Here is a 25264-nt window from a genome sequence, read left to right on the forward strand (position 1 = left end):
TGGGGGTGGGGGGTGTCAAACCTCCAGGTGTGCCATAGGCAGTAAATAAAGCAACTTAGGAGCACAACTCAGGCACACCTTCACGTGTCCTGATGGTAAGACATCAGGCTCCCATTCTTTCCATCGGCCATGAATCCTACAAACACTTAACTGCATATGTCCTGTGAACAAGGTGTAGGTGGTAGCAGGCCTCCCAAATTGAGGCCAGTTTGGATGGGAGAGGTGCTAGGGTAGTAGTGTCCAAAGCTGGCTGCCATGCGACTCTCCTCTGGACTTACTGGATGGGATGGGAGCCCAGACGTGTGCCTTCCTGATGAGGAACTGTTGTACTAGAAAGCAGGTTCTAAGCATTGAACGATGTCTGCTAATAGTCATTTGCAAATTACTTCCTGTCATATTTGCAAACCCGTTTGGAGTTTCTCAAAGCACAGAATGCCTGATTTGGAATTAAACTCTTGAGATTCCAGGGCTTCACCCTGGATCTAATGGAATTTCTGATTTCAGGCTTAGGGATCTATATTTTCTCTAAGCTATTCTGGGGAATTCTGATACATGATAAAATTATTCTCCAACGTGAGCTGCATAACCTTGAACCATTGGGGCTCAGGGAAGACTGTTTGCTAAAATGTTTTTTATGTTTTTTTAAAAGAAAGCTTTATTGATATTTGATATATACATGGCAGCTGGCGCCCTCACGTGGTCTGTGTGCCAGGTGGTCATGTCTTCTGTGGCAGATATCCAGTGGAAAGAAAGGTGTGCTGAAAGGCGTGAGCATTCAATTGCTCTCAGCGTATTACAGTCAGTTGCATTTTACGTATCCCTGTGTAAGCGAATCTATGTGTTAATATTATGTTTGTAACTAAACCATTATTCCCAAAATAGACAAATGGCTTGATCAACATGCTCTCTGTCAGCCATCTTATGGGTAAAAACTAATGAGGATCTGATGGGATCAGATATGAAAACTGTAAGTTATCAAGATAATTTGATAGGTGCTTTTGTGTCTCTTACCATTAACTATCAATCTCACCTAAAATTATATTTTGTGAAGTTACAAAATAGTAATGTAAAGATTAGCATCATATTTTGAAAGTGTTTATTTCACCCTTATTCCATTCATTTTTTGTTTTCGCTTCTGTGTGTGTTTAGAATGAACACATTATATTATTTAGTACAGGAATACAGGTGTACCATTTTTTTTTTTTAGAGAGAGAGAGAAAGAGCGTGAATGGAGGAGAGGGACAGAGGGAGACACACGCACAGGGACAGAGAGAGAGAGAGAGATTGAATCTTAAGCAGACTCCATGCTCAGCACAGAGCCTGATGCAGGGCTCGATCCCACCACCCTGGAATCATGACCTGAGCCCAAATCAAGATTCGGACGCTTAACCAACTGAGCCACCCAGGAACCCCCAGGTGTATCATTTATCGGTGAACAAAAAGACTGGTGATGCATGCGCACAAAAAAATTTGTACCAGCGGGGTAGGTGCATGATCTAAAAAATATAGAGAGCGCTGTCTGTATAACAAGAAATGACCAGTCTTTAGAACTCTGGCTAGCCCTTCACTTCCTTATTGCATGACTTTAAATAAAGACAAAAGAGAAGAATTAAACATCAACTGCTATTGAGTGTTAGATTTAAGCCATAAGGAAAATACTTCATCCGTATTTACATGTTAATAAATTGCCTTCACTCTGTCAGATTCATTTGCATGTTGCTTTGTTGCTAGAGAAGGGGGAGATACCCAGAGTAGCCAAGGAGCTCAGCTTAGGCCACACATTAATTTTTAAACTATTCTTTAGATCAGAGTCTCTTAAATCCATTTGCTTTTCTAGTTTCAATGCCATTTGACAAAAGGATGTGTTAGTGTGCATTCTCTGGCTTAAAAAAAAAAAAAATTTTTTTTCCTAAGGGTACATCAAACTCTTGACAGATATTTGAGTGTCATTTTTCTTGGTTTAATATAGACTGTATTCATATTTATAAATGTAATTGCTCTCCAAAGGAAATCAGTAATTTGTAAGCGATTATCTGCATTTTGAACTTCACTGCCTTGCTTTTAATATATTTGAAATTTCTCTAGCTAGTGCTTAATATTCTGAAGGCATGAGTTTGTTTTCTGTGGGAAAGATAAGCATGACATCTGCTTCACACCTGTGGTGTTGGGGATAAAAAGTATGCAGTAAGTTATATTCAGGGCCCTCTGGGTCTTCGGGGAATGGTCTCCGTTCTGAGATTCCTTCTCATCTAAATGTAAACTAAAATATAGATGCTGCTTCTCTCTCCTATTCTCCCTCTCTTCCAAGGCTTTTAAAGGGTCAGAGGGCTCAAACTGGTGGTGAGGTAATTGGCTTTCTAGCTTGGCCAAGCTAGCTGCTCATTCAGTGCTGAATTTTTGAGACTTTCTATTGAGTATAACATACCTACAGTAAAGTTTTTAGGTGGTGAGTGTGCAGCTTGATGGGTTTTACGTGTGTAAACCACCATCCCAATCTAGTTATGGAATATTTCTATCCCCCTTGATATCTCCCGCGTGTGCCTTCCCATTCAAGAACCTGTCTTCACCCCAAAGCTATCACGGTGCTCACATGGGTCCTCTTCTGTCCCCTTTTGCCTGTTTATGATCAAAGTTAGTTGCTGCTGCTATCCTAGTTCTTATTGCATTAGAGTAAGATTTCTGAGATACTAAAACTTCCATGGCATCTATAGCTCTGAGCAAGGAAAAGTCCTACCTGTCTCCAGAATCTTACAGTAGGCCTTCTGTAGTTGTCAGACATCTCTTATTAGCTACTATTTTATTTTATTTTATTTTATTTTATTTTATTTTATTTTATGTTACTTTATTTTATTATTTTATTTTATTTTATGTTATGTTATTTTGTTTTATTTTATTTTATGTTATGTTATTTTATTTTATTTTATATTCTGTCAAGAGACAGAATGCAAGCAGGGGAGGGGCAGAGAGAGGGGGAGACACAGAATATGAAGCAGGCTCCAGGCTCTGAGCTGTCAGCACAGAGCCCAACACGGGGCTCGAACCCATGAATCAGGAGATCATGACCTGAGCCGAAGTCAGACACTTAACCGACTGAGCCAACCAGATGCCCCAGTTAGCTACCATTTAAAAAAAAAAATTTTTTTTTTACATTTATTTATTTTTGAGAGACAGAGACAGAGCACTAGTTGGGGAGGGATAGAGAGAGAGAGAGAGAGACACAGAATCCAAAGCAGGATCCAGGCTCTGAGTTGTCAGTACAGAGCCCAACGCGGGGCTTGAACTCACAAACTGTGAGATCACTACCTGAGCCGAAGTCAGACGCTTAACTGACTGAGCCACCCAGGCGCCCCTCAGTTAGCTACTATTTTAGATTCTAGTTTTATCCCTCTTTTGGTCTTCTTTCTCTCCAGTTGTCTTGAATATACTTGTCCCCTGTTTGTCAAGATATTTGTATCTGCAAGCCCATCAGTGAGGGTCACTTGATGTTGGTCCTCCAGGGAGAGAGACATGGGCCAGGTAATTTGATGATAAGAGTCAGGAAAGTCCGTGGTTCTTCAGAGTGTCCCTTGACTTCACCTGTCTGCCAAGGAGGACTGTATAGGGAGGAAGAGCCAGAGTTAACAGTGTAGGTTGAGGCAGCTCCCTAATCACGTGTCTCTTTGGGATATATGAATTCTTCCAAGTGTATGGAAATGGAAACAAAAACGGGGAACTCCATTATATTTGTCCTTTTTAAAAATCCCATGTCACGGTCTTAACAGAACTTCGTAGTTCTTCGTTTATTAAGCGTGTGGCAGCCTATGACAGGGCATTCCAAGATGAAAAGGATGTGGTTTCTGTCTGTGTGGTGCTTACTTGCATATGGCTTGTATGTTGCCAACTAAGTTTATAGACAAATTATAAAGGCTGAATGATAGCCTGTATCGGAAGCAGAAAGCAGTCCCCGCCCCCGGGGGTCTCTGGTGAAGTAGGGAGGGGAATGATTGCTTGCTGCTCTGGAAATAATTCACGTAGCAGGTAACATTTCATTGGAATCCTGACAGATGCTGAGTAGGGCTTCTCCGGGTAGAAGTAGATCTGAGGCTTTCCTGTTGCTGGTTGTTCTGAACTGGTATGCTGATGACACAAATTGCCGTTGTGGTTAGTATTGTCATTAAGGCCCAATTATGGTCCAAGTGTTAGTGGACTTGAGTCCATACTTCTACTGTATGGCAAAATTTGAGGCAGCAATTAATAGAGGACGGTTATTAGAGCATTGCACACATTTTAAAGATGACACTGTACTTCTAAAATTTTGGATTAGAATCGCAAAATGTGGTAGAAAAAAAGGTGACGGTGCAAGCGAAGTCAAGCTAACATGGCTGATGGCATTGAGGAAGGCATGCTAACCTTGCTGCCCGCTAATGGTGGGAGGGAGGACGGGCATGCTGCTTTGAGGTGTCACTTTGCGTCCCACTGCATCTCATGGCAGCCTTAGACCTAGATGCTACTTGGGGCTCCTGGGTGGCTCAGTCAGTCAAGTGTCCGACTCTGGCTCAAGTCATGATCTCAGGGTCCATGGGTTCAAGCCCCACGTCGGTCTCTGTGCTGACAGCTCGGAGCCTGGACGCTGCTTGACATTCTGTGTCTCCCACTCTCTTTGTCCCTTCCGCATTCGCATGCTGTCTCTCTCTCAAGTATAAATAAACATTAAAAAAAATTTTTTTTTAAGAAGAACCAGATGCTACTCTGTTTGGTCCCACTTCACAGACACCGCGACACTTGTGGAGTTCCCTTACCAGTTTTGTAGAGCTGCTGTAACAAGGTAGCATAAATGAGAGAGGTTAAAACAACAAATAATTTCAGGACCTCATGGAGGTCCAGATCAAGATGTTGGCCATGTTGGATTCTTCTGACAGCTGTGAAGAAGAAATCTGTTTAGTGCTGCTCTCTCTGCTTCTGGTGCTTTGGTGTCAATCTGGCATTCTTTGGCTTGTAGACACATCAACTGCTGTCATCTTCATACGACATTCTCACTGTGTGTGTCTTTGTGCCCAAATTTCTCCTTTTTTTAATAGACATAGCCATATTGGTTAGAGCCCTTCCTAATGACGTCATCCTAACATCATCATTTGCGAAGACCCAGTTTCCAAATGAGTTCATATTTCACAGGTACCGCTGGTTAGGACCTCAGCATCTTTTGTGGGAGACACAATTCAAACCATAACATTGTTTAAGCTCACACAGCTAGAAAGCAATAAACATAGAATTCAAATTCAAGTCCATGTGGCTCCATAGCCGAAGGCTCTAGCATACATTTGGGAAATGCATTCATACCCAAGTAGATCATGCACTTCTGAATTCAGCAGTCAGCTAGCAAATATCATGATATTAACATCTTATCCAGACACGATTGACCTGGGAATGTGTCCTGGTAAGAAGTGTTTGTCCAGTGGTCATGGACTTGGAGGGTTTTGATCTCTACTCAGTATACGTTATGTGCTGTATTCTGTGTGCAAAGGACAAATGAGTCACTTAGCCTGTTAGCCTAAATGGAACAGAGCATCTCAACCTTGGCACTGACATTTTGGGCTGGATAATTCTCTATTGTGTCACATGCATCGGAAGGTGTTTACTAGCATCCTAAGCCTCCACCTGTATGCCAATAGCACCCCTGCCACAGTTGTGACCACTAACAATGTCTGCAAACATCACCAAATGTTTCCTGGGGAGCAGCATCACCTCCGTTTAAGAATCACTGGTTTAGGATGGGAGGAAATAGCATGTGGCCTGGCACTTGCTTTGCTTTACCTAGACTTAATGTTTATTTACGTGGTTGCCAGTGGAGAGAGGGAGGAAGGCAAGACATTTTTGCTGAACTTATTCGAAGCTCTGTGGCATCTGTGGGCAGGCGAAGGAAGACAGGAGACCCAAAGCACATTGTGTGCTCTCTGAATGGTTTGATATTTTTTTTCAAAGCAAGATGGTGGTTTTAAGCGATAGATCGCTAAATTCTCTTCCTGCAATCATTAAAAATAAATAAATAAATATAAATAAATAAATAAATAAATAAATAAATAAATGGATGAATGAATGAATAATAGTAGTTTTGAAATAAATTTGAGATAAAAAGAAATCTGTTTTATCTGAACAAGAAGGGGTTATCCGCGTTTCCAGAAAAAAGCAAAGGACTCTAATGGCAGACCGGAAGTTAGTGTGTTTACTTGCTATTTTGGGAGATACTTGCAATTGAGATCAGGGTTTTAATGGGCCTTCTGTCTTAGGGAAAGTGGGTGGTTTACGCTGGTTACACCTAGAGGACATTTGTGAAGTCTTCGTCTTTGTGGTGAGAAGCCATAGTCATTCTGGACTGGACACTGGAGCAGATTGTCAGGATATTCTGACTTAAGGCCTGCCCATATCCTTCAGCCTCCGGTTTGCACTGTTTTCTACTGCTCAAGAAGAGGAGTATTGCTCTCCTTTTCAGAGAAATGCTTCTTTGTGGTCACTTTGCTGGATACTGACAGATCACCATTTCCCAAGTGTGTTGGGTGTTATACCCTAGGGAGTTATCATGACCCACATCAACCAGAGCATTTTCTCTTGGCCCCAACCATTAACATGGTTGTGGACCCTCGTAACAACTCAAAAAACTGGAAAATGAACTCTGAGCTCTCTTGAAAGGAATACCAACTAACAAAGATAGCTCTGCCAAAGCGGTACCGGGACAGGTTTATGGCTCCCAGAGCCACCGTGTTGGTGGCCTACAAAGCCCAGTAGGATGCTTTTGAAAAACGAAAAAAAATCCATCTGCTATGCGGTTAGCATTACCAGAAGGTAATGCCTGAGAACTTCTGAGGGTTGCTAATGTGCTGCTTAAGACTCAGAAAACTCAGAGAGCTATATGTTATACACCACCCTGTGCTCCCAGACTAGGAACAAAAACCCGGGTATCTCCGTGAGGCACAAATAGACAATCACATGGAGGGATCCGTGGGAAGGTATTATTGAGCCAGCATGTTAAAAATACTTGAGGTGTAGGCGTTTCAAGAAATAATAAAACCCAAAACTCCAACCTTTAGACCAGAACATGGGGCTATATTAAGATGGAATACAATACTCTGAATAAAAATATAACCCCACCCGTGACCCCTTTGAAAACCCAACAATGCATGTGCAGATGTGTCTCTCCTAGCATTGCAATCTTCACTGATCCAGCCTTTCTCCATGCAGTTCAGGAAGCAGCATGGAAAATTGGGTTTACCTGGCCATAGTTCTTCACATAAGCTATGTATCTTTGCTGTGCCCTGTCTAGAAAGACTCCATTCCTAACCTCTGCTTAGTAACTTCGGACATGAGCATAAGTTGCCTTATGGTTGGGAGGAGCTTGACAGCATGATGACATTTGAACGTTCAGTTTAAATGTGTCTCATCTTTTATTTTGAAGCCCGCCCCCTCTCGCACATTTTGTTAGCATCCGGATAATATCTCCTGTAGATTCTGCTGGTCCGTGTTCTCGTCCTCCATTTATGGCTCTGGGAAGTTTGTGTGCTGGGTCTTTGGGCAACGTGTCTGGGCATGTGCACATGCCCAGATACTGTTGGTGAAGGTGACCTTAGTAGGGGGCAAGGACCAGGCTGAATTCAGAGTCACTAACAGCATCTAGCAGATGGGAGAGAATTTGAATTCCAGCCAAAACTGTTACTGAGACAAACTAGACTGAGGGTCCCTAAAGAAAGAGAACAGAGTCCCAGTATTAGAACCTCCTGAAGTGGAGATGTGATCTCAAGGCAAGGGCTCTTTCCTGCTCTGGACGGCATTGTGGTGGCATCTGACTGGCCCAGTGAGGTATGCCTTGTCTCCAGGTGTCTGATCTGTTGAGGAGGACCAAGTCTGGGTCCCTGACTGCTTGCTGGCTGTTCTCACACTTTTCTAACCTTCCCGTTCCCAGCCTTTAAGATGGGGTAAGAGCAGCACCTCCCTCACAGAAGTGCCGCAAAGATAAAATTCCCTTAGCTTTGGAAAGTACATGGCCTCATGGCTTTTTCATACGTGGAGCTTACAAAAATGTAGATTATGACTTTTAGAGTGGGAGGTTCTCAAATTCTTGTTCCTCCAACCTCATTCCGTCTACCTCTTGGCAATCACCTTGAAAATAGCTCCACAAGTTGCCTCTGAAGACCCTGCTACCACCCCAGCCCCCTGTCTAACTCCCAGCATCCATAAAACAAGAGCTCACTGATCTCATAAAAAATGTTGTTTTTAACATTTATTCATTTTTGAGAGACAGAGAGAGACAGAACATGAGCGGGGAAAGGGCAGAGAGAGGGGGAGACACACGAATCCGAAGCAGGCTCCAGGCTCTGAGGCACAGAGTCCGACGTGGGGCTCAAACTCCCAAACTGTGAGATCCTGAACTGAGCCCAAGTCGGACACTCAACCGACTGAGCCACCCAGGAGCCTCAAGCTCACTGGTCTTACCGTTGTCAACCTTGTAAAAATATGGACAGAGGCCTGATAGGAGATGATGACCTCAAAACCATGGAATCTCATGCGTAGAATGACCTTAAAAGGAAATTGAGGAAGATGAATCTCTGCTGTTGAAAGTCAGGAGACGGTTATTCTTGGTTGATGGTGGGAACACATGGGGCTTCTGGAGGGCTGGAAGGTTTGCATGGATGTGCTCGATCTAAAACTTCATCCGGATTGCCTACGAGTGCCCTCAGGTGGGACACTGTCACGGGTTCATAAGGTTTGATAAGTCTTGTCTTCCACATGCTCTTTGGTGTCCATTTTAGTCTCTCTTTGTGGTTGTTGTCTTTCACTTATTCTTTCAACTACCTACGGAAGAAGTTCTTCTCATCGACAAATCTCTAAAAAGTACTGAACCGTAGTAGGGAGTGAAAATGGAAGCTGCTGTTTTGTCCCTACCTACATTTTTAATTCTCAGAGGGAACCACAGTTAAATTTCTTGTAGACTCTTCCAGTTTTTTCCCCTCCCTGTGCGTGCTTCGGTATTTTTTCCGCTACTTGAAAAATGAGACAGTCGGTGTACCGTAACTTACCTGTTTAACTCCATGATATATCATGGGCGTCCTTGCGTATCAGATACAGAATCAACATCATTCATTTTAATAGCTGTGTAATATTCCACAGTGCACATGTACTGTGATTTATTTAGTCATTCTCCTACTGATTGACAGTGAACTTGTCTACAGTATTTTGATATCGTAAATAATGCTTCTGGAATGCCATGAATCACCCTTGTAACATCTGTGACGCTGCTCAAATCACAGACAAGGAGGCCACGTAAGCTCTTTTGATTTAGAACACCTTCTTCATTAAGATTTTGGGCTAGGGTTTTTGTGAGGATGGCTCTGGAGATAATGAACCAGGTTTCCCGGGTAAACATCTGAATGTATTCGCTGTTCCGTCACATGTTAGCAGGTTCAAGACAAGTAACGCAAACAAGTGTTTGAGCACAATTACATTTAATGTATAGTCTTTCTGGATGCGTTTTGGTATTAGCTAATCAGGGGCATGCATGAAGCCACTGAATAACATGATTATTGGCTGACACGCTCCTGTAGATTCTTGACTTCATAAAGCCATTGTTTTGATATTTTGTTGTTTTCATCCCATCCCTTAAACTCTGTCTTTATTCCCAATTATTAACATTTCCCTGCTGACACATAGCTATCAGCATCTCACAATGTTCTCACTAATAGCATTATTAACCCCCTTGTAAGCCAGCAAGGCATTCTCTGGCTAGGTCCTAAAGCTTGGAATATATTTCTTGGCTTCCTCTTGCTGTTGAGGTTACTAGTTTGACAATGGCTGACTGTTGGAGAATGACAATATGTGTTTTCCTTGAAAACTCAGCACCTGATTAAATGGATGGGTAGATGAATGGACTGTTGGCTTGATGAAGCAAGTGTATTAAAATGTTAATGGTAGGATCTAGGTGCCGATATACAGGTGTTAACAGTAATATTCTTTCCACCCTCATCCAAAATCGTACTCTGGGCAATTCACGGAAAGGAGGATCTCACTCAGCCAAGATGGGGTCTATACTCACAGTGATGTTGGTGGCAGAGCTCTGTCCTTCTCACCACTGAGACTGACAACCATTTCCTAAAAGCCTCTCCCCACATCATCCCTTCAGGGTTGTACCCAGCAAGTACATCAGCAAAACTTTGCCTGGCTTTGGGCAACTCTGTTTTTCTCTCTAATTTGCTGGTGTCTCTCTGACCAAAGGTATGGTCGGAGAGAATTAGTACTTGGTGTTTACTAAGTGTGCATGCTGTAATTTTATGGCTAAGTAGGTGGAAAACTATTCGTCCACATAAATATACCTTTCAGCAGAGTGGCTCAGTTGAATGGTCTGTGTAGATCAGAAACAGGAGCTCAGACTTTTCTTTCTTTCACACCCCCCCCCACACACCTCCCTGTTTGGAGTGTTAGCTTGAATAGTTGTGTGTTTCGTTGCAGGCAGAAATAAATGAGGAGTGAATTGTGTCCAAGGGATACCAGGAATAAAGCAGGATCACAGCCTGTGTGATGGCATGCTGTCTGTCACTAGGGGCTGAGGGATTCATTCTTTTGGAGCACTTTGCTGATAAGGCTGGTTTTCTGAGTTGGGTTCCCTAATGGCTCCAGTAGCTTCAGTTTCTTGCTCTGCAGCAGTGGTGGGGATTTGGGCCCTGTTCCTTTCTTTTCCAACTTTTCTTCTCTCTCCTTCTCCTTCTCTCTCTCTCTCTCTCTCTCTCTCTCTCTCTCTGTCATTTTAAAGGAGATTCTTTTCCCTCTAGATGTGCTATTAGTTAGAGCCACCAAGTATTTTCAACAGTTGCATTAAACCAAACCACCTATCTCGGGCCCAAACCAATTTGAAGCCCCCTCCCCGGAGAAAACCACTGTTAATAGTTTGTGTTATTCTCCAGACCCTTTGCTCCCCCTTTCCTTAGTTCTGTACATCTGTGCAGATACATTCGCAACAAATAAAGTATTTTGACTTACAGCATTTTTTAAGTTAAATGTGTATTTATTTTGCATCTTGGCTTTCTCCATCAGCAAAATATCTTCGAGAACTTTCAATGTCAGTGCCTATTGGTCAACTTGTGTTCTCCCCTCCATGTTCTCCCCCTCTCTTCCAGGAGAAGACCACTTCTCCTGTTTATTATGCATTCTCATTTTTTCCCCGATGCCAACAATAGTGGGGCAAATGCATTTGTATTTATAACACTTGTGGCTAGGTCATAATTTTCTTAATTAAAGAGCCTTCCTAAATTATAAAAAGGAAAATCATTAGAGAAAAATCTGAGTAGCGATCTTCATTCTTAATGGTTATTGGAAAAACTAAAGATGAGAACACATGTGTCCATCCAATGTATAAAACATAAGAAGGAATCATAACTCCCCCGTTAGCAATGATGTAGGAAGAGTGGTATCTCGAACATTGCTGACTACAATTTAAAAGGTGTGTGCAATTTTCAGAGGATGGTTTGAACCGTTTCTAGGGTATCTGTCTTAGGAAAGGATTTTGTGCTTACAGAGGCATGTTCCCTTTTTTTTTTCCTTGTAGCTCTGATCTTAACCTTTCTGGCTTGCAGAGCCCTTGAAGATGTTGACAAAAGCCATAGGCCACGTGAGATCGGGGCTGAAAATGTATCTTGAAGAGGTATCAGCACATGGTAGTAGATGGAACCATAAGAGTTCATCTGATGGAAAATGAAAGACGCTGTCCAGTGCACACATGTACATCTTCTGGTGGTATTTCGGGAGCGTGCAGCCCTTCTGGAAGCCAAAGCCATGGCTCCATAAATGTGGTTTCCATACTCTACTACTAATCTTCCCAAAGGTGTTGGCTGTTAGGGAGACCCAATAATGAGAAAGGCTGTGAATGGAGCAGGTGCAGTACATTTCCTCCAATATCAGAAATAACATCCATTCATTCATTCCACAATCACTGCATGGGCACCTACTATGTGCTTGGTCCTGGGGTCGGCACCACTCACTGGGTGTGGTCCCAGCCTACTGTATCCAAAAGAGTTCATTAGAAGGGAACCTCCAACAGAATTAAAGTTGACTAGAAAAGCAAAGAGCTCTTTCATAAAATCAATATTCCAATTGGGTTGACCCAGCCAATCTCAAAAAAACCTTCAATGTGGGGATTGTCCCAATGACATTAGCGGATTTGATTTTGATTTATAGAACGCAAAAGCTTTTGGGAAGCATCCAGCATGCCTTGCATGTGTGTTCTCAGAAATGTTTTTCATAAACCTTTTTCTTACAGGTACTCAGATTTGGCAACATTAGCTCTGTAGGGCGAATTGGGAGTTTTCTGGATAAAACTGCGTAACTTGTCTTTGTGCACAAGCTTTGTTGCAGGGTTCTGGCTAGGAGAAAGGGAGGAATACCACCAACTCTAAACCTGTGTTAATTTTGTTTAGCTTAATTGGAAATTCTTGGCATCATCATTTTTGCAACACCTATTATGGGGTAGAAAATGCAATATCAGAAGTGAGGAAAGAACTGTAATGGGAACTTTGGGTGAGTAAGTAACAAATAAACTATATTTCAGGTTTCTTGTATTTCAAAGCGAGAGCGGTATTGCTGATTCCTAGTTGGTTTTGAATGATTTATAACCTTTTATTTGTGGTTGAGTGTTGCAGTCTATGTTGTCATGGAAATTCTATTGAATTTATAGGTCCATTTATCCAGAATGATTTTCCAGACTTCATTTCATGGTGAATCATGTGGCTGTTACTACCAAGTACAAAGCAATTTCTAAAAAGTTTCATATTACAAAGAGCACAAACAGTGCGGTGGTTATTTTCGTGTTTTTGAAATACAAATGAGTTCCAGATGCACCTAGGGATCCCCTCCCCCGCCACTGTGTCCAAGGTGTTAAGCTCCACTGCATTTTAGAACCCAACCTTATGTGTAACGTAGTTACGCAGGCAAGGAACGGTTGTTTTAATTGAAAAGAAAAGTTATTACCATAACTCCAAGAGCAGGTGAAAGTGGTCTTGAACTTACTGGTTTACGTGTAGGGGTGAAACTGCTCTCCTAGTCTTTGAGCCCCATCACAGCAGACATGTTTGTCTCCCTTTAGAGATCGGTCGCAGCAGGAAAAGGGAAGGAAAGACAAAATGCTTTACCACATCCGTGGGCCAGGTTTCCCACCACAGTGGGTAGAGACAAGGTCTCTACACCTCAGCACTACTGACATTTTGGGCAGGATAATTCTTTGCATTTGGGGGGCTTTCCTATGCATTGTAGGGAGTCCAGCAGCATCCCTGGCCTCTACCCACTAAATGCCTGTAGCACCCCTTCCAGAACGGACAACCAAACATGACTTTAGACCTGGCCAATGTCCCCTAGAGTCTGAAGTCACCCATGGTTGAGAGTACCAGTACTCTGGAAACGTTGTGCTGAATCCTGGAGATAACTAACAGGGGCTTCTCATTGCTGGTGGGAATTCTGATCCAGATGTTCTATGGAGAGGATTTTAAACGTGTGGGTTCTGGGTCCAATGCCTGGGTTTGAATCCCAGCCTTCTTACCACTTAGACAAGACCTAGTATCACAGCTTTAATTTCCTTTTCTATAAAATGGGGATATAAATAGTGACCCTGTCAAAAAGTAATGGTGAGGATAAAAGGCATTAATTCATGTAAAGCAGGCTAAGAATCGGCTCCATTTAAGCCACCCTTGGGGAATGTTTCCCTGGACATGCTACCGTGGCTTCATCTGCCATGTCTGTCTTGAGGGAATGGGTGGGGAAGAGGGGATGCTTAGTCTAGGCTGGCGAGGTTCTACATGCTCAGGGACTGTCACCTCAACTTGCTTGTCAAGCAGGTGAGTTCTCTCTATCCTTACCCTCAGGTTTAGAGTGGTCCCCATGGAAGAGAATGGGTCCCACAGAGGGATGCAAACTCTTTCCTGCTCATATGATTAGGTGGCATTATACTCTTGTGTATTCTAGTTTCAAAAGCAGCAGGTCATGAGTTTTATGTATTATTGAAAAATCATATACAAAGAGGAAAGTGAACAAATAATATAGCTGAATGCATTTTCGTACTCTTGCAACCAGGCCTCAGATGAAGAAAGAGCACTGATTAGCACCCCCAGAATCCCTTTTCCGCTTACTGCCCCCCAGTGGGTAACCACTGTGTTGGCTTCTAACTGCATGAGTTTTTCCTGGCTTTGTACTTCATTTTAATGGAATCACACCGTTTACCCTTTTTAAAACTTTCAATGCTTTGAAAAAATTGTTTTGTTATCTCCCTTATTTGGCTCAGCACTGTTTGTGAGATTTGTCTATATTGTTACTGATAGTTGTGCCTATGCCATGGTGTGACTGTGTCACAGTTTCTTTATTGATTCCATTAATGATCAGTGTTTGGTTTCCGGTTTGGGGTGATTGCAAATAATCCTTTCACTAACTTATTTCCATTTTTTTTTTTCCTGTTAACTAACTGTTAAAGATATGTGCATCGGTTGGGAGTCCGCAATATGCCAGAACTTGGGTGGTGCTTGACTTATTTTGTTTACTGTTCACTGTACCCCACTGGCATGTTTCTTACCCTCCATTTACTCATGGGGATGTTAAGGCTCAGAGAAGGCGACTGATTTCCACTGGGTCACACAGCTAATTCAGTGGGAGAGCTGTAGCTCCCCATTCCCTTTCCTGAGTACATGAAAAGGGTAGCTGGCCAACATATAGGTGGATGTTGAACCTGCCTCATTTGTGCCCAAACTGACACCAAACGGTAAGAAATAATTCATGAATCATGTGTAGCAAATCCCTGAAAAACTGAATTTACTACTATAAGCAAGAAAGAGCCTGAATGCGTCCTTACTGAGGGAAAAATGCAAAGATGAAATATTTACGTGACTAATCAGATGCAGCATTGAACCAGAAATTCTAAAAATCAGCTGATAAATACTTGGAATGGCTCAAACAGGTAACACACAGAGACTTTTGGAAGAGGTCCCTGAAACCATCCCCGCACCTCATTGTATGTGAGTCACAGCCCTCGTGTGCACTTTGGATTCTTCTGCCCCAAAATGTGGATTCCTGCTGTACAGTAGTTGAAGATAATACCATGTTGCAGGGAAAATAAGAAAACAAAGGAAATAATTAAGGATTAGTGTACTCTGTGATTAATGATATTGTATAAAGCAAATGTTTTAGAACGTTTATTTAAATGCCACCTTGCCTGCAAAGGTGCTGAATACCTACTATTTCTTTGGAACACCTTCTAAAAATAGTCTGCCTGTGAAAGCTGGCTGTTTCTTTGTTACACTTTGTGGCAAAGACTCATTGGGATGTTGGCTGGTCTTTGGAAACAATTTATCTTCACCTTAGTTCATCTATCCCTTCTGTTATTTCTGGTCATAAAGAAATAAAGATACATAATAATAAAAAGGGAGAGCGCTCATCTGTTCTTACTTTACCAAAGCATGTGCTTCGTGATGGGACGAGGGAAGTAATGCCCCTGTTGGACAGAAGGGGACACTGAGTCTTGGAGCTCCCAAGTGTCTTCAATATACAAATCAGGTCTGACTCTACAGCCCAAGCTCTTGGATCTCCATTTATGTCCCCCAGTCATGTTGTCTTTGCTGTAAGCCACAGGAGTGTGAACTGGATTGTAACAGGTGCTACATTCTCCAGCCTGTTTGAAGGAACTGAATGAAGATGATAGAACTCAGAGCTCAAGGAAGCTCAAAAAATAACTGGCTTGCAGAATGGTTTTAGAATGTGATACATAGTCACATATACACGTATCCTACATAGGTGCTTAAAGTCGGTCCTGACCTTTGGGGGTGTATTTCTCATTCAATTTTGGGGGCTGGCAAGTCTGAAATTTGTAGAGCAGGGGTGGCTCAGTCAGTTAAGCATCTGACTCTTGATTTCAGCTTAGGTCATGATCTCAGGGTTCATGGGATTGAGCCCCACGTAGGAGTCTGTGCTGACAGTGCAGAGCCTGCTTGGGATTCTGTCTCTCTCCCCTCTCTCTCTGCCACTCCCTTGCTTGTACTCTCTCTCTTTCTCTCTAAAATAAATAAACTTTCAAAAAAATGTATATAAAAAAAGAAATGAGGATGCATGAATTACTTGACAAGGAATTAAAAGTATTTTAAAAAAATTTGCAGAGGGGACTGGAAATCCTAACAAGAGTTGACATTGTAGTCTCGAGTCCAAAGGCTGGGCAGTTAGGCAGAATTTCTGTGTCAAAATCTGGAGGCAGAATTCCTTCCTGTTAGGAACACCTCACACTTTCACCTGATTGGATGAGGCCCACCACATTATGGAGGGTAATCAGCTTTACTCAAAGTCTACTGATTTAAATAATTAATCACATTTATGGGGTGGCTGGGTGGCTCAGTCAGTTGAGCCTCCAGCTCTTGATTTCAACTCAGGTCGTGATCTTATGGCTGTGTAATCGAGCCCCAGATTGGCTCGGCACGGAGCATGGAGCCTGGTTAGGATTCTCTCTCTCCCTCTCTCTCTGCCCATCCCCAGCTCACTCTTGCGCTCTCTCTCTCTCTCTCTCTCTCTCTCTCTGTCTCTGTCTCTCAAACTAAGTAAGTAAACTTTAAAAAAACCAAAAAGCCACTAGGGATAAAAATTTCATTAATGCAAAGCAAAATACCCATATATTGGTTCTGAATTCAGAGTATTTGTCATGTATTTTTGTATAATATATAGTGTGTATTTATCATGCTTTCCATAATTTAAATGACTAGATTAAGTTTTGTTGGGGTATCAAAATTTCAGACTAGTTACTTGGGTGCAAAGACTTTGAATTTCTTGTTGATTAAAAAGGAAGTAGTATAATCTGTGTTTAGCAGACCCATACCTGGAGCCACTTAGCTTTTCACAGTTGATTTTGGTGTATATTTGCACTTTCCTGAGCATTTTCTCCAGTGGTTTAGATCCATTCATTCTCTTAGCTAATTCTGACCCCTCCTTGCTATTCATTTAGTTACTTATTCCTATAGATAGGAAGAACCTCATTTTAGTCTTTTTGGCTTTATCATTACTGTGTCCTTGCTTCTAGCCACTCCGAGCCCTCACTCATGTTATTCACACCAAAATAACTTACTGTTGATGATGAAAAGCACTCTTAAAGACACAGCTCTGGGGGCGCCTGGGTGGCGCAGTTGGTTGAGCGTCCGACTTCAGCCAGGTCACCATCTCGCGGTCTGTGAGTTCGAGCCCCGCGTCAGGCTCTGGGCTGATGGCTCGGAGCCTGGAGCCTGTTTCTGATTCTGTGTCTCCCTCTCTCTCTGTCCCTCCCCCGTTCATGCTCTGTCTCTCTCTGTCCCCCCCCCAAAAAAAAAAAAAAAAGACACAGCTCTGACTCGGCAGATGTACTTCCTGCCTGCATCGGTTTTCCTATGTGATGGCAATGGCAGAATTAAAGACCTAGCAAGTGCATTGTTGAGTGTGTATGATCCTGCTTAAGTGCAGTTATGGGTCAGTGCAATCCAAAAGTCAAGTTGGATTAAGAACCTATTATGCCCAGACTTCAATTCCGGTATCATCCCATCGGAGCGATCCAACAAGTGGAACCAGCAGATCATTAACTGGGCTTGGAATTATACTTTGCTTTTACTGTACATTTTTATACTTGAGCAAGTGTTTCTGGTCCACAACCATGTTCTCAGCTGGCTTATTCCAGATTGGTGCCAAGCGTGATCAGAAAACTCCCATTTCTCCTCTTGGGTTGTGTGATACCTTCTGTGTGGTTTTTAATTGCGCTGCTGCCTTTCTCATTACCATCTTTATCTCCTCCCGTTTACGTTTCATCTCTAGCAGTTCCTGTGTGTTCTTCCACTCTCTAAACGATGCCCAGCAGTATCTGGAAATGTCTAGTGAATCTTTCAGTAGGCTGCCTTTCGTCTGAACTGTGTGCTCCTTCCTTACTTATCACAATGTTTTTTCTTGGGCATTGTTGGTACGGGGGTGAAGGTGCATGCTGAAGAGATACAAGTTGTTTGAAATTAAAATGTGGAGCTTTCTTTTTTTTTTTATTTTAATTTTTTTTTTCAACGTTTATTTATTTTTCGGACAGAGAGAGACAGAGCATGAACGGGGGAGGGGCAGAGAGAGAGGGAGACACAGAATCGGAAACAGGCTCCAGGCTCTGAGCCATCAGCCCAGAGCCTGACGCGGGGCTCGAACTCCCGGACCGCGAGATCGTGACCTGGCTGAAGTCGGACGCTTAACCGACTGCGCCACCCAGGCGCCCCAAAAATGTGGAGCTTTCTGAATCACCGAAGAAGTTTCTGCTGGATTTTTCTACTCGCAGAATTTTGGGATCATTGCCTCTTGCCTCCATTATCATGGAGATGTGAGAGCTGACTTAGGCACGCAACTGTAACATTAGGTGATAGAAACTCCACCTTAAAAGAAATGTCCCCTCCCACCCATCACCACATTACTTTAGTATTTATTTACTGTATGCCCCATTTGTCCAAGAGCCATTCATTGCCTTACATGTTTTGTGATACATTTAACTACAACTCTAACTTTGGCATTCAAAAAAAAGAAAGAGTTAACTTTCTCTAATTATTAATATTTCAGTCTTTCTAAGCACAGACTGGGTCTTCATCTGTCATAGGGCCTTATACATAATGGGCAGTAAGCAAATATTCTTGTCCTTCGTAAGGAAGCACAGTAATTAAGACCTTGAACTCTAAGATTAGAAAGATGAGGTTCCTATCCTAACCCCTCCCTCCCTCCTTAACAGCTTTGTAAATTTTGGAAATCCTTGGTTTCTTTGGCTATAAAATGAGGATCATGGTGGTTCTTACCTCAGTGAGTATTAATGAATGATACTGTAGTACCTGGCATACGGTAAGCACTCACTAAATGTTTAGAATATAACAACATTAATGAAAATATAGAAGGCTCTAGTTTTCACTTATGTTGTTTGTGTTCATTCAGCTTAACACAACTAGTGATGTAGTGATTCAAGTTGGAAGGCAAGCATTAAGATAGTTTTTATACCAAATTGCAACTAGACTCATTTTTAAATACAAGGTGGAAAATGGCGCAAGGCAGGAGGAACGGAAAGTTAAGTGAACCTTTTGTTGGCAACTCTGTATGTTCCTTGCTTGTGCCCTACAACAATAGAGCATTGACCTTGGTCAACCTTATGCTCACACTATCCATTTCATCCCCCTCCCATTACTTGGTAATGTTACTATTCATCCAGGCAGTGTCTATATCTATATCTATATCTTAGCGTATGCCTCCTGGTCACTGGTAGGGCATTTTATTTTTGTGCAATTCTTTTTTCCAAATGTCAGGTTATGCCATGTGATACCCTATGTTATCTATCACCTTGATCTGACCAGAGACATGCCTGGATATTTTTCCAGCCCAGCCATTCCACAGTGTAGACTTATAGAATCATCCATCCAGGTCTGTGAGGCTTGTGCATGATTTTGAAGGATTTTGTAGAACTGGTCCCTTGATTGTGTGCTGCTATATATGGTCTACCAGTGACTTTTTAGTTGATGTTAATATAGTTTGTTTCTATGGGTGAGAGGACTTACATGTCTATGGCACTCTGCATGGTGGAGGCACATCCATTTATACAAAGTTGATCTAGCTTCCCTTCCCTTGCAAAGAAGGTCCTGGTTGGGATAGACTCACTCACTTTAAGCTGTAGGTTTCCTTGAAGAACCAAATGCTCTAATCTCAAACATATTTGGAAAATAGTGACTTTAGGATATAATGTCCTTAAATACCATTCCTTATTCAAAGGAACCAGAACCCACCCAAGTTATGGCCAATTTGAGGGCTGGAGCAGGGAAAAGACAAGATTGAGTCTAGAACATCTGTGACCACTAATAAGGAGATGCTAACAAAAACAAAATGACAGGGATATAGCAGAATGACAGAGGAATCCATTTGAAGGGTTTCCTACTGTGCAAAAGACCTCCTATTGAGACAGTTTGAATGTTAAAATAAATAATGCTAATGGATTATAACCCATTGAGTAAAACAAAATAAACGAGTACATATGGATTTAAATAAATGAATGAATGAATAAATGAACTGTGGAGAAGGGTAAGCTTTTTCTCACTCTAGAATCCCATTACTGCCCATAGAATGGATAATACAGTTAGAAAATCATCAATAGACACTAACATTAGTGGATGAAAGTTAGATGATGAACAATATATGTAATTTCAAATAGCTCCATACAAAGTACTTTTCAATTATAGAAGGAATATTAATGCCTTTATAATGGAGAGGCCTGGTAGACATCAACTTAACCGTAAGATCAAGTTAAACACCCCTAATGTTGGGAGGAATCCACACAATGCACTTCCTGATATGATGCACTGTGAAGACAATGTTACTACTGTGGAACCCTTTCCCAAATGCATCACCTGAATCTAACCCTGAGAAACCATGAGACAGACCCCTCATTCTACCTAACAACTGACGTATGCACTTCATTTGCACTGTTCAAATTAAAAAAAAAAAAAGAACTGAGTAACTGTTCCAGATGAAAGTGGGAGCTAGAGGGGTCAGTAGAAAGAGACAAGAAAACGAAATGCCAAGCTTGATCCTAAATTGGATTCCTGGACTAAGAACCAGAATAATGATCTATAATGGACTTTATTTGGGCATTTGCCAAAATTCAAAATGGACTGTGAATAAGATAATAGTATTGTATCAATGTGAAATTTGTTAATTTGAATAATTATACTGTGCTTATATAAGAGAGTGTCCTTATTCTTAGAAATTATACACTTAAGTATTTAGTGGTAAAGGGGCATATTTCTCTCAGTTACTACCCAGTGATTCATAAAAAGAAATTGTGTATCTATGTGCGCACACACAGAGAGAAAGGATGCAAATGGGATAAAGGGTACATAATTGGTGCTGGTAAAGGCTGTGTGGAACAGTTTGTAGATCTCTCTGTTGCCAGATTTTCTGGATCTTTTCCTTCAGTTTATGTGTGCCATGATTCTTCAGCAAGACGACTGACGCACTAAGCATGCCTTAGATTCACTTTATTAGGAAGCACACGCTGGGGAGTAGGCTCTGGGGATGGCTTTTGGGAGCAGATACAGAAAGCCGATGGGCTACTCAGGATATTTATCTGCTGGCCCAACACCTTCCAAAGATATTCGTGGGAGATAGTTTTCCAGCTTCTGCCCAAATTTGTCTCAACAAGAACAACACAACATTTTAAAGTCCAGTTCACTCAGCAAAGCTTCATCCACTTATTACTCTCATATTTAACATAGTTTCCAAAGTTAACATAATTCAAGAGACTACAACTTGAGAGAAATAGCAAGGAAAATTGATATTTCAGAATTCTGCTACTGTTCTCTTTATGAGACATTTTATTATCCTGATGGGTGGAGGCATGACTCAAAGACATTTTCTGAAAATGAATTTCCTCACCCGGTCGTAAATGAAAATGCCCTTGAAGAGGTCTTAAAGTATTTTGTATCAGACACTATTCAGGTGATGCATTAAACAATTCCACCCCTGCTCATGGGCTGTAGAATAAGAAAAACTTCTGTGAACTTACTTAATTTGAGGGCCCGACTTTTCAAAGGAAAATGAAGTGTATTTTCTGAATGTACTTGTGTACCAAGTTTCTTTCTTGGGTTAGTAGCATTGTACGTGAAACCATTCACCTAGTATTAGACTGTTTTAGTCTGCAACTCACTGAATGGATTTTTCTCCACGTAAACGCATGATGTCTAAAACGGTCCAAACCTAAAGGCAACACATTTGTTAAGAGGCCACCAGAATGGGTGAGAATGCACAGTGTAAAAATAATTCACTGTAAGGAAGAAAATCCTCCAAAGGAATCTACCCATCTTTCTTTCATCCATTTAGGTGCCTGACTTTTCCAAGAAAGTATCCTGATTGGGCTACCTTATTTTACCTTTGAGAACAGAAATGTCCCCTTATTCTTAACATCTTAGGTAATTCAGGCAGCATGGCTCTGTTTACCTTCGACCTATACGTCAGCTAGTTTTTCTAGTTTTCTGACTTAGCTTCCCCTCTGGGAATTCATCATTCAGCATCATATTTCCAAACTCCATCTGGACATCTCTACACTCTGTTGTGGAGAATAGCATCGCATCATTTGGAAAAGTGGAAACATAGAGGTCACAGCAGAGAGCTAATGAGTGATGTAGGACATCTGATTTTCTGTAAGGAGTAGGATCATTCCAGAATTAGTGGAATGACATTCTTATTAGAAATTTTAAATGTCTGTCGAATGCTAACTTTAAAATGTGATGATATTGGTGGTGATGATGATGATGATAGTGATTGGTTGCGCAGAGAGATGAGGTCTAGGCATGGGGCTACTATATACTACACATTGACTCATTTGTCCCCCACCTCCCCCCTACCAATGGTAAATTTTGATTCCATAGATGAAGAAGCTGATGCTTTGAAATAAGACTGTTTGAGGTCTCACAGACAAGTAAATGAAGAAGCTAGAATTGGAACCCAAATCTGTTATTTTTATCATATATGTAGTCTTTCAAGAACATTCTATGGTCCATTTTCGTTCTCTGAATTGTATTAAATATCAAGGAGTGTTCAAGCATTAAGATGATACAAGGATTTTGAGTTGATTTGTCTGTGTTCTGCTTTTTGAATAAGAAACTCTAACTAGATGTAAGAGAAGGATTTAAGGTTGAAAGGAGAGCACTTGGATTTTACACTCTTCCTCTGATGTTTAATCTTAGCCAGGTTCACATCAACTTTCTGAAGCTCTGTTTCTTCATCTGTAACTGAGGGTAGTCATTTCTGCCCTGTCTTCATAGAGGTTATCAAATGACCTAAGTGAAATAATGCATGGTACAATTTTGCAAGCTGTAAAAATGTAACGCATTATTATCACCATCATTATGTTTCTTGTGGATTCGCTGAAATATTCCATTTGGGCTATTTATCAAAGCCACTGAGAGACCCCTTCAAATTTGTCTGAAAGAGTATTGCTTATAAAGATGTGCCCAATTAAGCATTTGTAATTTTAATGTGTACATGGAATGAATCTCACAGGCGCACTTTTTTTTTTTTTTAACTACTTCAGGATGTTTCAGTTCGTTAAAATTTTGCTTCCTGAAAGGGAACTTTCACCATGACATGAATATCAGGCAATCAGAAGGTGTCAGTGTTATTTGCTTTGGGTAGCATGAAGACACGATAGCTATGTGAGAAGATGTGTGCTTGTATGGTATGTAGGGGTAAAATGATCTGACGCGTGAGGTTTGCTCTCAGATACTTTAGCAAAGAAAAAATACAGATAGATGGACACATTTGGCAAAATCTTAAGAAGTGAGGAATCTGGGTACCTTGTGCTATTCTGTCTACTTTCATGTAGGTTTGAAATTTTTCCTAATACATATTTCAATTGTTCTTTTACAGATGCAGATTTTCTTTTATAATCCAGATGACTTTGACAGCTTTCAAACCGCAATTTCTGAAAACAGAATAATCGGAGCCATGGCCATATTTTTTCAAGTAAGCTAACGGTGATTCAAGTACTTGAACCAGAGAGTTCTCTGAGTATTTTTTTTTTAATTCGCCGAATTGTTCTATGTTTAATGAATGCATCTGTTTTCTCGTTTGCACCTGTCTAAATGAAAGATATTTCATATTGTCTAATGTGTGATTTAAAATGTAAATAAGTATGTTTAGAAACATAATGAAAATTTTTGCATGAATTATTCTGATTTTATTGCTACTTGACTGGTGCACAGATTGAAGAACACATTTATCATCTAAGTTACTTCACTGCTGAAGCGTTTTGAACAGGTTCCTTCAGCATGTTAAGAGACTGATGTTAAAAAAAAAAGGTGATTTTCTTTGGAGCAACTTTTAACTTTACATTACTTACAAGTAGATTAATAAATAGCATCAGTCACTTCTCTGAAGAGACCCCTTCTCTTTCCCTCCCCCAAATCCCCATGGTAACTAAAGTTTTCCCTAAGACCATTTCCAAATTAGTACAGTCATGAACCCGCGTGCTTTCTTTTTTTGTTGTTTGTATTGAGCGTTCCTAATTCATGTGGTGCTTCTACAGCTAGAAGCCACAGTTTGCGTCCTTCCATAGATAAGGCCATCCAGGCTTTTTAATAAGTCACGTCAAATTAAAGTAGTGTTAACCATCAAGTGTCTTAAAAAAGTAGCTGAGAGGAGATCTGGCGCTTTTTTGTGTGGAAAGTAACCTGAGTAGTAGGTATGTGACTTGTCTTTCCGTCTTAAAATGTGCCTGAAGACCACATACCAGTGTTTCTTCCATCAGTGAGCCATTGTTGGACAATGTCTTTCTGACAACTCAAAGGGATGTGGGAGACATCAGAACCTTTTCCACCATGGGTCTTTAACCCCTGCCTTAAGGGGGCAAGCTTCTTTGTCTTTGAGAAAGAGCCAGTCTTGTTTGGAATATGTTAATTTCCCTACTCTTTTTAGCTTGTGACCCATGATGGACAGTTTTGTCCACTGCTGTCTCTCCCTCTTAACCACCCTCTCTCCCTTTCCTTTCTTGGGTAAAAGCCTCAAATGGGAGATTATATGTGAGAAATTGAAAAACTTAATATTCTGCTTCAACCTCAGAAACAGTGAGCGTGGTGGTCATTAGGGTTGGTTATGGTACTGTTTTTCAAACTGTGGGTTCTGACCTAGCAATGGGCCATGAAATAATTTCAGCAGATCCTGCCAGCAGTTTTAAAATAATGAAACAGAATAGAAAAAAAATAAATCAGAAAATATCAGAGTGGATGACACATAGTAAGGGTAAATATTTCTGTAGAACTTTTTTTTTTTGGTAGAACGTTTTTTTTAGTTGTTTCCACACAGAGAGGCATAGTGGGTATGTACTTGGTAATGTTATTAAACATACTTCTTACTGTGGCTCATGGTCAAATATTTTGGAAGTTGTCTGTTTATGTATTTGCTTGGTATCTCTCGTTCTTCCACACATCTCTTTTCTATGATTATTTCATAAACCACAGGTAGCATAGTGTTTTAAGAGGTCACTCACTGGAGTCAAAACTCTTTGCTTTTGGGGCGCCTCGGTGGCTTAGTTGGTTAAGCATCCAACTCTTGATTTCAGCTCAGGTCATGATCTCATGGTTCATGAGTTCAAGCCCCACATTGAGCTCTGTGCTGATAGCACTGAGTCTGCTTGGGATTCTCTCCCTCTCTCTCTGTCCCTTCCCTCCCCTGCTCTCAAAATAAATAAACATTTAGGGAAAAAAAATAATTAAAA

At 41.2% G+C, this 25264-nt stretch overlaps 1 protein-coding gene across 4 annotated transcripts in view; it reads left to right on the forward strand.

The window, feature by feature from the left end:
• Positions 1-25264, forward strand: part of PTPRG (protein tyrosine phosphatase receptor type G) — a 717269-nt gene that overhangs the window by 473502 nt on the left and 218503 nt on the right. For all 4 annotated transcript variants that reach the window (XM_043587811.1, XM_043587813.1, XM_043587812.1 and 1 more), the window contains exon 5: positions 23419-23514. In XM_043587811.1, coding sequence (XP_043443746.1) covers positions 23419-23514 — 96 coding nt within the window. The remainder of the gene's footprint in view (positions 1-23418; positions 23515-25264) is intronic.

This window comes from Prionailurus bengalensis, chromosome A2 (genome assembly GCF_016509475.1).
Source record: "Prionailurus bengalensis isolate Pbe53 chromosome A2, Fcat_Pben_1.1_paternal_pri, whole genome shotgun sequence".
In the NCBI taxonomy this organism is placed as follows: Eukaryota; Metazoa; Chordata; class Mammalia; order Carnivora; family Felidae; genus Prionailurus; species Prionailurus bengalensis.